This window comes from Acipenser ruthenus, chromosome 2 (assembly GCF_902713425.1).
Source record: "Acipenser ruthenus chromosome 2, fAciRut3.2 maternal haplotype, whole genome shotgun sequence".
Lineage (NCBI taxonomy): Eukaryota > Metazoa > Chordata > Actinopteri > Acipenseriformes > Acipenseridae > Acipenser > Acipenser ruthenus.
Window position 1 is genome coordinate 54,830,258 of NC_081190.1, and position 13,947 is coordinate 54,844,204.

The following is a 13,947-nucleotide window of genomic DNA, read 5'->3' on the forward strand; positions in this document are numbered from 1 at the left end:
AAACATTTAAAAAGAAAGAAGGAAGGAAGAGCTGTCTAAAGCGGCAGTGAAGTGTTCTAGGATTTACCTAATGTTCAGGTAAGAAATGGGTGCACAATTTATCCACAATAATAATAATAATAATAATAATATGAACTTACATCAAGTACTGCAGAAATTGGTTGTACCTTAATATGTTAAGTTACAGTTTGCATTCCACTGTTTGGATCATTTAGGCAATTCACAAAAAAATATTAAAACAGAGGGTTTTCAGGCAATTTCTTTAGCAGCTGCAATTTAACATATACACATGAATATCCTTCAAATAATGTAGACTTGTATTTAAACTTCTGTTTTAAATTTACAGCTTAGTAAAAAAAAAAAAAAAACCACAACGTGTACCACGTTACACAATCACATATTCTACGATCCTATATGGTATAAGGAGATCTGATTCTATGCTTAAAATTGCAATACTTAAATACAACGGTTCAATACATATAACTCCTTTCATGTCTTCAGTGTATAAAAATTGCTAATTTATAGACATTTCAAAGACCATTGCTATTTTGTAATTCAGTGTTATTCCCCCCCAAAACACCAATACTAAAAATGAACTCACAAATTTGGCAGATAATTTAGTTTTGCTCAAATCCTCACACCAAAAAAAAACAAACAAACAAAAAAAAAAAAAACACACACACCACAAAAAAATAGAAACGAGCAAGTAGCTATGTATGACATGGTTCAAGTAGCAGCTCCCTATGTTATGAACCGAGTAGGAGTTAACATAATAGTGAACGAAACACAATCTTGAGAAGTAGATCGATTTCTGTTTTCATATATGTATGTAATAATACATTCTCGCTGCCTTATGTAGTTTAGCTTTTTAACTAGTAAAATGTGTGCTTTCACGAAAGGGGTTAGAATGTGTATGCTTTAAAACAGCATACCTATTTTTTTTTTCTTGAATCGAGTGTCCAGCAATGCACCATAACAAAACTGTAAATCCTGTGATGCAGAGGATTCTCCATTGCCTGACAAAGTTTCTATTTCAAGCCCCCCCCCCCCAGCCCAAGCCACTTTGTTTGTATAGGTTACACCAGTTAGAAAAACTACCAAACAACTGATTTGACCACTATCGTTATTACACATCAGCCATGGGTAAATCTTCAGCAAGTTTGCCTGATTTTTTTTTTTTTTTAATATATATAAAAACTTTCCTCACAGACATTGCTTATTTGTGCTATTGTGTCACTAAGACTGTATCTTTTCACAGTGAGCATGGATTTCACAATTTCAATGAAATAGAACCAGTGCCGTGTAATACATATCCAATTCTCCAATTCTGAAAGAATACTATTTTTAGCATTAAAAATGCATTGATTTAAATGTTCGCTTCACCAGCAGACATGTTATATGAACTTGCTTACCCTAAATTATGAAACACATGGTATAGAGGGTTTCAAAAAAGCGTTAATTACAGGACACAGACAAGCTCTATATTTAGCTCTTGCTAACAACAGGCTGATCGAGTTTAGTAAAAAATACCCTGAATATTTATTTCTTGACAAATTACCCTTTGTATCATTTCATTATGAAAGTTTGTTGTTTTTAAATTTGATATTTTTATAGCATTTTATTTTTTACAACAATTAGTGTGTGAATCACTCAGCAAACATTGATTGTGTTTGTTTGAATTAACATTTCATCAACATAATAGGCTGTCTATTTTTTTTTGTTGTTTTATGAATGATTATGAAATTGCCTTCGTGCCCTTGGGTTGGATTTATGTCTTGCCTTTTTGCCCCCTAGAACTGCCTTGGTGCCCCTGAATTTTCACACCCAGATACTAACTTTGTAATACAGTGCCATGAAAAAGTATCTGCCCCCTGTCTGATTTTCTGCATTTTTGCATATTTTTGACACTGAATGTTATCAGATCTTCAACCAAAGCCTAATATTATATAAAAGGGACAAATAACATTTATTTATTAAAGAAAGTTATGCAACACCCAATGCCCCCGTGTGAAAAAGTAATCGCCCCCTTAGACTCAATAACTGGTTACGCCACCTTTAGCAGCAATAACTGCAACCAAACGCTTCCTGTAGTTATTCATTAGTCTCTCACAGCGTCGTGGAGGAATTTTGACTCACTCCTCCATGCAGAACTGCTTCAACTCAGTGACATTTGTGGGTTTTCGAGCATGAACTGCTCGTTTCAGGTCCTGCCACAACATCTCAGTGGGGTTTAGGTCTGGACTTTGACTATGCCATTCCAAAACTTTAAAATTTTTTGTTCTTCAACCATTCTGATGTAGACTTGCTTGCGTGTTTCAGATCATTGCCTTGCTGCATGACCCAGCTGCGCTTCAGCTTCAGCTCCAGCTCATGGACGGATGGCCTGACATTCTCCTATAGAATTCTCTGATACAGAGCAGAATTTATGGTTCCTTCAATGATGGGAAGGCGTCCAGGTCTTGATGCAGCAAAGCATCCCCAAACCATGACACTACCACCACCATGCTTGACCGTTGGTATGAGGTTCTTACTGTGGAATGCAGTGTTTGGTTTTCGCCACACATAACGGGGCCCGTGTCGGCCAAAAAGTTCCACTTTTAACTCATCTGTCCATAGAACACTGTTCCAGAACTCTTGATCATCCAGGTGCTTTTTAGCAAACTTGAGACTAGCATTCATGTTCTTAGTGAGCAATGGTTTCCGCCTTGCTACTCTGCCATGAATCCCATTTTTGCCCAGTGTCTTTCTGATGGTGGAGTCATGAACACTGACCTTAGCCGAGGCGAGAGGCCTGCAGATCCCTGGATGTTGTTCTAGGGTTCTTTGTGACTTCCTAGACGATTTACGCCTTGCTCTTGGAGAGATTTTGGCAGGATGGCCACTCCTGGGAAGATTCACTACTGTCCCAAACTTTCTCCATTTGGACAATATGGCTCTGACTGTGGTTCGGTGGAGCCCCAGAGCCTTAGAAATGGCTTTGTAACCCTTTCCAGACTGATAGGCAGCAACAACTTTTTTCGGGCGGTCTTCAGGAATTTCTTTTGTTCGTGGCATGATGTGCCTCTAGAACCTGTGTGCTGACAACTTCACTCTGATGGCAAGGGCCAAAGTTAGTCGGATTTATAGTGGGCAGGGCTGGCCCAAATCAGGCCTAGTTGTTAACCAAAGTACTCAAACAGCTGACCCCAATTATCCCTTTAACTCTTTCCTCCCAATTATATTTGTCCTTTCATTTAACTGTATTAAAATCGACCACCTGTCTAACGCGACCAGCGACCACAATTCTCTACCCAGCAACGGACTCAGACCTGTATTAAGCACCCTTACACAGGGTTATTGTTATAAGAAAAACATTGTTTGAAGTGGTACGTCCTAAATTTAAAGGAATACAGTAACCATTTTAAAACAGCGCTCTCTTACAAAGGAAGAGAGAAAACGTGGAGAAACAAAAGGTCCTCCCTAGATTACAGAATTAAAAGTTATTAAACTTGCAAAGACTAAGTGCCACAAAAACCGCTGAAAAATTTGGCACTAGAAAGACGCAGATTCAGTATTTTGAAACGGAAACAATTAGGGCTTGAAGTTTAAGGTTGTTATTTTTGTTCACGTGAACGTGTTTTGAGCCAATTCAATATCTTAATTAAACTGTTAATTACTAAACAAAGTCGCTTTGTTTTACCTTGATGTCCTGATTGACTTGCCGATTCTGTTTCAGCTTCTTCATTATTCGAACACAAGAGCAAGCAATGACATTAAATCACTTCCCCCAGATGCTACTTTAACTTGCATTTCGTTCTCGCACTTGCCTGGGAACTAAGTAGCTTCCAATGTGTCTGTTTCGTGTTGTGTTGTTCTTTCCAGCTAATTTAACAGAATGTTCTCATAATTAGGATGTAGTGACTTAAGACTTAAAAGGCAAACTGTTAAAAGGAAAATAAACACTGAAAAATTCAAGACATACTTATAAAAGAGTATGAAAACAATGTGCGCGGTAATCAAAAATGCAGGCGTCGGTTTCAGGATGCAATGAATCAACACGTACCTCAAAAGGCAGACACAGGCATTGAAATATGCAAAGGATTTAAAAAATTTTGTGTGACCTGAGACAGGCAAGCATTCATTACTTTTACAAAATAATGTATTTTGTAAATGCATTATCTAAATTAATGTTATTAAATTACACGCATCCTTTTGTTAATATTACAGGAAAGCATGTCAGAGACAAACAGAAAATTCATAAGTTCTGGGCCCTCTTTTAAAGAGACCACCTGTGTTAAGAGGCCACTATTAGACTGTCCCTTGAGTGGCCTCTTAATACAGGGGGGGGTGTGTGTGTGTAATTATTAATATATATATATATATATATATATATATAGTGGTGAAGCACAGGGAGCAATCCTCGATGGAAGGTATGCAAGTGCTAGAAGTCAGCGCAGTATATTTCCAGGTTGACTGTCAGCAGGGGGAAATGTAGTCCGGAGTCTAAACCAGACGGAGAAACTGATCTACATTACCCAAGATACGCTGCGTGGAGTAATTCGGTCAGCAATGAGAAACACCTGAGGCTGATTAAAGCCATAGCTAAAAACAAAGGAATTTCTGTGATCTGGGTCTGTGTTAATGTTAAGGCCTGAGAGGAGACCTGTGGCAAAAAAAAAGGTATTGATACTTTAAGAATAGATTAATATGTTTGGTAACCGATAAACAGCTAATGACAGGGCTTGAAATTACAGTCTGTCACACGTCAATTGCTGCGATGCCGCTCAAAATGTATATCTATTCACTGCCATTATGGCCGCAGTGCCCTTTCAGCTACAGCAGAGGCGCCTGCGGGCAGATGACGTGACATGTCAATTTCGCTGTCTGATGATAATTATGTCTATAAAATAAATTAATTAAAATTAGAAAATCCACTATATATAAATGTACAATATTTTATTTATAAAGCAACTAGTGTATTTATCTTGAATTATTATCATAGTTATGGTTTTTGAGCTTTCAAAGTGTAAAAGTGTCCTTTGGTGTTACTGTCCAAAATATTATGCATTTTCGTAAACTTTTAAAAAAATGATAAAACTCAGAATAAAACAATTAATGAAATACACCAGCATGATTCTTTGGGGGTCTTTTGTTACAAGGAGAAATGCTGTCCGTTTATTTAAATTCACAATGAGCTTTTTACGAGAAATACTTTTGTCCGAGAAATTGATGTCCTCAAATGTCCTATGGTATAACCAACATTGAACAGCCATTTTAGACCATATTGCCTGAAGATTCCACGTGACCTATGACCTCAGTATATGAGGAAGTCAGAAAGGGACCCAGTACATGAGGAGCAAGGTCAGTATGTCTCATAAATGTTAAAAAAATGCATATTCAGTCCTTCAATGTAACTCATAGAATAAGGCGATAACAAATAAATATTTTAAAAATCAACATCTCTCTAGATATTTGATTGTTATAGAATTTCTTCAATGTCATTGCTTTGCATAGGTGGCATAATAATTACCTGTTACATTAGCATTAGATGGAAAATGTCCTTTTGGTGTAACCAGAATTAGGTTACACCAAAATGTCCTGGTGGTTACACCGTATGAGTTTAGGCATGATCTCTCAATTTAAGAGATTTATTGATTACTTATTATGAAGAGCCAAAAAACATTTATTTTTTTATGAATAGCTAAGTTTAAAATGACACACTTATATACATTTTTCTCATTTCTCTTCATTTTCAGATGCCCTTGTCAAGCAGAGAAAAGTTAGCTCAATATAGAGCCTGTGTTAATGAAGAGCAAGAGCAACCTACCTTTCCAAAAGGTGATCAAGGTGCTTTTTCATGTTTTTCACTTTATAATACAGAATCTGATATGATACAGAATCTGACAACACATTATAGTCCAGCTAATATAAGCACAACAAATAGGCAAGACTGCACATTTTTCAAATGTGAAACTTTGCACACATACCAAGCACATGCTCATGCTATAGTCCTGTAGAAACTGACCTGAATGAAACAAAAGAAATGACATTTCCCCTTCATGCAGCTCAAATGTCCTTGTCCCTGATGATGAGATACTAGCAGGCAAGTTTGTTATTGTGATGTACTATGAACTACCGTAAGTTGGGCAAGTTGTTAAGGCGGTAGAAAAAGAAGTTGAAGTAAACTGCATGAGTCAGTTAAATAAGAATTCATTTGTCTGGCCTAGAGTTTCTGATGTAATTTTTTATTACAAGTCAGATATTGTTGCAGTAATTACTGAGCCAGAGCCTTCCACTTCCTGATGTTCCAAACTGTGCAGCGCCGACTGGATGAAATTTACAAAAGCCTGGTAGTTGTTGACTTTCCAGTATCAGCAGTATGATACTTTCAAAGTGCCTAATGCAAAATGTTACTGTTGTTTTTCTCATGTTATGTTAAATTTCTGTTCTGTTCCTCTGTTCACCAATGTTGATTAGTAGTAATTAAAAAAAAAAAAAAAAATGCAAATGACCAATAAAGTTAAACAATTATTCACTACTAATGTGTCTGTTTTCCTTTAAGATTATAAATACATAATTTAGGTCTGTATTTTAATTAAATAGGCCATGGTTTGAGTATAACAATCAGAAGTCCTCCGGGGTAACCTGCTTTGGTCCTACGGTGTAACCGATATGTTAACTGTATTAAAGTGCAGATATTTGTGTGAAACTTGTATCTATACAAACACATAGAATATATCAATTAAATTTGGTAAAAAAAAATCATTTTTAGTCTTTTCTAGTCATTTTTTTTTTATTTATAGGTATTTGTGGCAGGATGGCTTGCAGTGGTGAGGTGTGGTGACGTCACGGACCAGGAAGTAACTGAACCAAAACAGGGCGGGTGAAACTGAACGCAACGGCGTTCAGCTGATTTTATTAAATCAATAAACCAAAATATTTAAACAAAACAAAACAAAACAAAAGGGCACATTGGCCAAACAAATAGAAATAAACAAATAAGCAGATACTTAGCAGTTGTTTCTCTTATTCGCCTCGCTCTCTCCGCTCCCCGTACTCTCCTCTGTACACTCAACCCCGCAGCACGGACAGCTGCAGGTTCTTATACTCTGGCCGAGGGGTTAACTAGCTGTTAATTATCTTATTACCCCTCGGCCACAGTCTGCACGAGTTTAGTAAGGATGCGTGACTGTCAGATAGTTAAATAAATCAGTAGCTGATCAGCCTTGCATCCTCACGAGGTTTTTAAAATATAAATAACAAATAACAAAATCGGCTTTCGCCATAATAAACAAATCATAATAAATAAATAAACAAAGGGGCGGGACACTCCGCCACAGTATTATTGTGCGTTCATACAAAAAAAGTGGAATCGTCAAAGAAAATGAAGAAGAAATAAATAAATATGGAAATATAATTGTATGCTTGTGAAGTAGAATAGCTAAATAGTAATATATGAATGATTATGTGCATAGAAACTGTACATAAGGCAATTTATTTCTAGAAAAATGTGTAGTTACACCGAAGGACACTTTCATGGTATAAAGGGCAAAAAACACGGAAAATAGATAAATTAAGGTGTGACAAGTATAGATATGGATGGTTCACATTTCACAGGAAACCAAAAATACTAATTGCATTAATTTAAGATATTAAAGTTTTTTTCACTTTTGAAAACCTTATCCGTCACCTGCCCCTGTATTGGTGTTTCCAAACAAACAATAACATGATTACGTGATTAAGTCGCATCAGCGGGGAAAAAACAACAAACTAACACTGCCTTTTAAAGCACATGGATTGACAGGCAGCCCCACTGCAGATTTTTTTTTTTTTTTTTAAATCATGCAGGTAATACAGCTGCGTTGTGTAAGGTGCAGCTTCAGCATGTTGATGGGCTTAGTTCCCACTGTGGAGAACTGGAAAACATGGACAACAGATTTTTTTGGATCGGAGCAGACTGAACACTATACAGAGTTCACGTGACCTTCTGTGTGCTGTTGCGTGTTTCTGAAATCCATTTCAGGCTTTCATTCTCACTACTTCCCAAGCATAAGCAACTGTTTGAAAGACTTAGCGGTTGCTGTCAGAAAAAAAAATGGCTCTGAAGTTTAATGGCTTTTATTTCACTGTGTTTAATTTGGCTGTACTGTAGTTACAATACTGATAAATTTAAGGGTCTACTGATTGCTTGTTAATTCTTGGCAGACAACGTGGTTGTGTACCAAATTATTGTAGCTAGATACAACATTGAGAAAAAGAAAGAAATGCAGTCATCTAAATCTCTACTACTAGCTGCTTTTGTGGATTATTATTGCTATGCATTTTTGTTCTTTTAGACAGAAAAAAATGTTATGTTTATAACTTTTAGTGTTGGTTTCTGTTTTTTTTTTTTTTTTTAAACTGTACCATTGGGACCCCCAGTTTTTTCGGTCAAGTCCTGGACCCTCAAATGGGAAAAAGTTTTGGAGAGCCTGTTTGTTAAACTGAGTAGAACACATACTATTAAAATTGAACAAATATGGTCCCATGTATTAGCAATAAAAGCCATTGCATGGCTTCAGCGCAGGGGGCGATGTCCTTGTAGGCTTTATATATGAATCCTAGGCAAAATTCCACAATATCCTACACTTTGGCCTTGACTTAAGTTTAGTAGCCTTGGTGCCCTCTAAATATTTATTGAACTGAAAACCATTTTGGCCTTGCCCTTTTGTTCCAATTTAAAGAATTTTGTAATCAAAAAATGTTTAATACAATTGATTGTTATGGAGGCGGTATATTTATTTGGGATAACAACCTCAGTCAGAGACAACTCCAGCCGTCCACCACACCCCTCCCCTCTGTGCTATGCCCCCTACCACCTTAAGAGTACCACATACTTTAAAACTAATTGAAAAACCTGTTCTTGGTCACGACAACATGAACAAATGCCAATCATTTGATTTTACAATTTACTGAATTGGCTGTTACCATCATTGGCATTGTTATAAATACCAAGAAATTATTTGGTATTTATTTTTAATTTTTGTATGTATTACGCTGACTTTTATCAACAATAGTACTATAGTAAATTATTTGTTAATTTAAATGTCATTGTAACTGGCAACAGGAATACATGCGAATGTCATTGGTTAATGTTTTTGCAAGTTATTCAATTGGCTGTTACTGTCATTGGCTAGCTGTGGCAAAGGCTGATCTATTGGTTACAAAGAAACCCAGAAATGGCTGCCAAGAGTGGCAAGGCACAGACTAATCTTTTAAACTGAAGGTATTACATTTTTTGTAAATCAGCAGTCGTTGTACTGCTTTCTTAATACATGAACCTGACATTGAATGCATCAATCTAGTAAAGTTATTAAAAATATAATGGGGAGAAAAAAAAAGCGGCAAAGGTATTAGCTGTGTATAACATTTGATCTGTCTACTTTGTGGTCAAGAATGCATTAAGACAAACTTTCCGTGGCAAAGTATTTTCTTCTTTTGATTTAGGTGTTGCTAACCTAGTTTGCCATTATATATGAGATTATCTGTACAATATTTTATTATTTTAAAATAAAATACAGACTGTAAATCGCATGGCAACATGTTTATATATTAACTCATTTATCTATTTTTCAGTGAGGGTAGTGCAGGGAAAGAATGTTGCCCTCACAAAAAAACAAAGAAAATGCCCTCAGGGCATGAAACCAGGATCACCCTGCTGCAGCAGTGTTCCAGTTAGCCATCATGGGACAAGATGTTAAATAAGTATAGAATAGAAATAAACAAAAGAAAAACATATTTTGTCTTTGCAGAATTAGATGCAAAATAGCCACCCAGATGACAGTGGACAAGAACACATGCTCATACAAAACGCTGTGAGTTTTTCATTCACCCATATGAGAAATGAATTCCCAAATAGAAGACAGACAACAAAGTTGGGTCATTTAGAGGGAATGCTGTTTTCACTGTTTTCTTTATTGCTTTATTCAGCTGTTGATGGAGCACACTGTAAATATTGTGTGCTTTTTGGTAGTACAAAAAAACAGTAATAAATAAATAAATAAATAAATAAATAAATAAATAAATGGACACACACAAGTCCTTTAAAAACCTGGGGTTCAACAGTTACAAAACTGAAAGAAAAGAAAAATCATTATACCACAAAGCAGCAGTAATATTGGGCAATGATTTCGTATCAGTGATGCAACCAACGAAAACAGCTGTACATCAGCAGTTGAATTCAGCTCAGAGAGAGTGGAAAAACAGGCAGAAGCTGAAGCTATTTTTATATTTTAATAACTCCATGTACTGCTTATTACAGTTTATCTTAGTTACTTAAATTTACCTGCAAATGTGTTCCAAACTGCACTGAAAGGAATATGTCCTTAAAGTATGTTATAAATATGTTGAGGTGGGGTGGGGTCACGTTATGGATCTTGAAGAATTTAGTGAACCAGTCAAGCTACAAGGCTAGATCCGCCCCTGTTAATCACTAATTGATGGACTGTGTTCACTGCTAAATAAAAGTAAAATAGTACAAATTATATTCAACTTTTTTGTGTGTTTTGTGCGACTGGGAGGGTAAAGTAAATTTAAGAAGGACAAGTAGATTTTTCCAGCACTTTGTCCTTTGGAAGAATTTTTTTTTCAAAAATTCCACACCCCTGCTTGCTATACAGCCCTCTGATCTGTAAACTTTGGGCATCTTGCTTTAAACAGTTACCTCTAATAATTAAACTTTATGCACTGCATTTTTCTACACAATACAAAAAGAAAGTACCTGATTTCCCATTTCTCTTCGTAAAGGTGAATCTCTATTTTTCGGAGTCGAGCTGTTCTTAGGAATTAGAGAACCCAGAGTATGATCATTATTTATGCCATGTGGAGAATCTGCAGAGGTAAAACAAACAATGCATTCAAAATTCATGACATCAATTAGTCCTGGAAGACCAAACAGAAGATACAGTTTTGCTGTTAATGCATTGTTTTCTCTCTAAAGCTCACCTAAGTGATCAAAAAAATCTTCCACAAGATCCATTACATCTTCTCCTAGCTTTGGAACAGCTGGTTGTCTGGAAAAGAGAATGAAAAGATCAACAGATGTACTTCTATTTCAGAAAAAAATATTTCTACCCAGGAGTCATGATGACTAAATTTGTGGAATGGAAACCACATCACTAAACCAGAAAAATCAGTACAATGAGAAGAGTGATCGTCATATCGTCCTATATAAATGAGGTACATGGGAGAAAATATTCGTATTCTGTCATATTACATGAATTCAAGTGACATGTCCATACCAAGTTGTAACCAGGAGATATCATTACACACACTGTTGTAGGAGTGCAACAATTTACCAGTACACTCTAAAGGTTAGGTTTAAGCAATGCCCTATCAGCCATATAGGTATGTGACAGGGCGAAGAGCCCTGCATATGAAAAGGGGGCAGGGCAAAGCCCTTCCATAAATGTATTTGTATATTTTAGAATGGGGTACCCCTCTGCCCCTGTGCAATTTATTATTTTGTATTTGTTTTGTTGTAGTATTATTATTATGATTTATTTATATGTATTTATAAATATGACGGCAAAGCCATATGTTTTTGTTATTGTTTTCATTTAAATGTGTTCTGGCAGAGGTGAGGTCGGTAGCTCGTCTTCTGCCAGTAGTATTTAAAAGACTCGTGGTAATGTGTGGCTGTCGGCTAGTGCGTTGTTAAACTAGCCAGCAGTCACACGTAATTAATAAACTCGTGCAGATTGTGGCTGAGGGGTAATAGAATAATTACTAGCTAGTTAAACCCCTCGGCCACGGTATATTAACCTGCAGCACTCTCAGTTCGGTGTGGGTGTTCGGCAGTCAAAGTGAGACTAGTTTTCATGCCAAAGTCAGACTAGTTTGAAATATTCTCGGGGTAGCCCAAATTTGTCAAGCTAAAAAAAAAAAAAAAAAAAAAAAAAATATGTTAATGCGGTAATAAAAACATTGTAAGCCTATGATTTTCAATACAATTATCAAACTGTCCGATTTATTTATTTATATTTCAATAGTACAACAGTGGACCAATTAATCTTTACTTTATAATCAATATTACAACAAGCATACAAACTCAGATCGGCATCCGGTAAAGTAGCCCGGTAGGCCACCGCAAATTTTGCCGGTTAAAAAAATGGAAAAATCTCTATTAGCTGAATTACTACCAAGGCAGTGTCCTGACTGATTTCAATTCCACTGCTATCATTGGCTGTTTTAAAAGCTACTCAAATTGAGGAGCCAATAATAATAGAGAATGTAAGTTCCATACAGGTTATGCCACCCTCTGAGTCAGTCTTTGCTCACAGTCATTATTTGCTGTTTCAAGTGCTACTCAAACGAAATGAAACGTTACGTTATTATCATAACCCTGGTTCCCTGAAACAGAAATGTAATCATTACCTAATGGGTGTTTACCTCCTAAAGACCCCGAAACCTGAATAGATGTATCAAAGCTGAACGCCAGTGCCTGTGACACAAGACACAGATCAGTGGCTTCAGACTGTGACTAAAATAAAAATATTTTGGGCGACAGTTTTTTTGGGGTTAGTCACCATTGGCAACTGCAACACAAAAATACTGACTCTCTCTTTAAAAGAACAAGCGAGAGCACCAACAAGCATCAATCTCCCACCTATCAGTGAGTGAATGCACTGTGGCGTCTACATGCATGTTTTAATACTGTCGTTTTTTTTTTTTGTTTTTTTTTAAACTACTGTAATGTGTAAGAAGGCCTGTTAGATTTAAAATGAAAGAACTGAAATTGCAGAAAAAAAAAATTTGCCATACCATGCTGAAAGAAATTGTGCTGTCTCCCATAACCAATATACTTTGCTGGTACACTGTAGTAAAGAGCTTTATTTTGAGTCATGTTGAAAAGAAATATCCAATTATTTTCTCCAGTTCATCTGCTGCAATTAGCACTAGTACTGCAGAATCTGCATTAACTGTAGATATTGCCTCTAAGTCTTGCAAGTCGAGAGTCGAAGTTTAATTTACCGGCAATTGCCCAGCAGCCTCCCTGTTCAGACAAGGTACCACAGATAGAAAAAATGGCATGGCAGTTTAAGACTTTGTGGCTTCAAAAATTTGCCTGGTTACATTACAATGGTGAAAAACAGAAAATGTATTGCGAGTTCTGCATAAAGGCAGGGCCCGCTATTGCAGGGAAAACTGATTTCCAAAGCAATTACCCAAAGTGAAACCAAGAAGTGGGAAGGAGCGTGGGATATAGGTGTGTGTTCATCATACTACGAAGAAAGAAGATACCATATTACAGGTACTCTTCATCTTCTTACCTCGTAAGATGAACTCCACACACAGAGTGAACCCTACCATAGGACTAGAAAAAGGGGTGGTAGGTTAAATAGTAGTGCCCAAAGCCACAGATAATATGGAGTGAGCAAAAGTTGGCTGAGAAGACGACACATTTAAGTTAGTGTTTTGTAAAGGTCTCGGAGGAGGCCCACGTGGCTGCAGTGCAAATGTCATGAAATGGGACAGATTTTAAATGTGCCCATGTAGTAGCTACTCCTCTCATTGAGTGTGCTTTTACAGGACCTGGAACCGGTTTCTTGTCCAGGTCATAACAAAGCTCGATGCAAGATGTAATCCACCTGGAGATTGTTTGTTTGGAGACTTTTTTTTTTGTGAATTGAAAGCTACAAAGAGCTGTCCTGATGGTCTTTTGTTGATATTGCAGCGATGTGCACTTTGATGGAGGAGAGCGCAAGACCTTTATGGAATAGGTGGCACAAGTAGGATAAAAATGTTGGTAGATTTATGTTTGTGGTGTGCAAAGATTTTGACTTGCACCAATGGACGAATTACTTCCATTTACCTTGGACTGCAGATCGCTGGTCACTGGTAAGTGTATTGGCCTGGCTTCTGCTATCTCTAGTACTTCCGAGAACCAGAATCTCTAAACCCAGGAGGGAGCTACTAGGATGAGACTGG

At 36.7% G+C, this 13,947-nt stretch overlaps 1 protein-coding gene across 1 annotated transcript in view; it reads right to left on the minus strand.

The window, feature by feature from the left end:
* Positions 1–13,947, minus strand: part of LOC117408849 (centromere protein C-like) — an 81,536-nt gene that overhangs the window by 56,218 nt on the left and 11,371 nt on the right. Inside the window, exons 3-4 of the mRNA XM_034014206.3 lie at positions 10,963–11,030; positions 10,739–10,848 (exon numbers count right to left, since the gene is read on the minus strand). Coding sequence (XP_033870097.3) covers positions 10,739–10,848; positions 10,963–11,030 — 178 coding nt within the window. The remainder of the gene's footprint in view (positions 1–10,738; positions 10,849–10,962; positions 11,031–13,947) is intronic.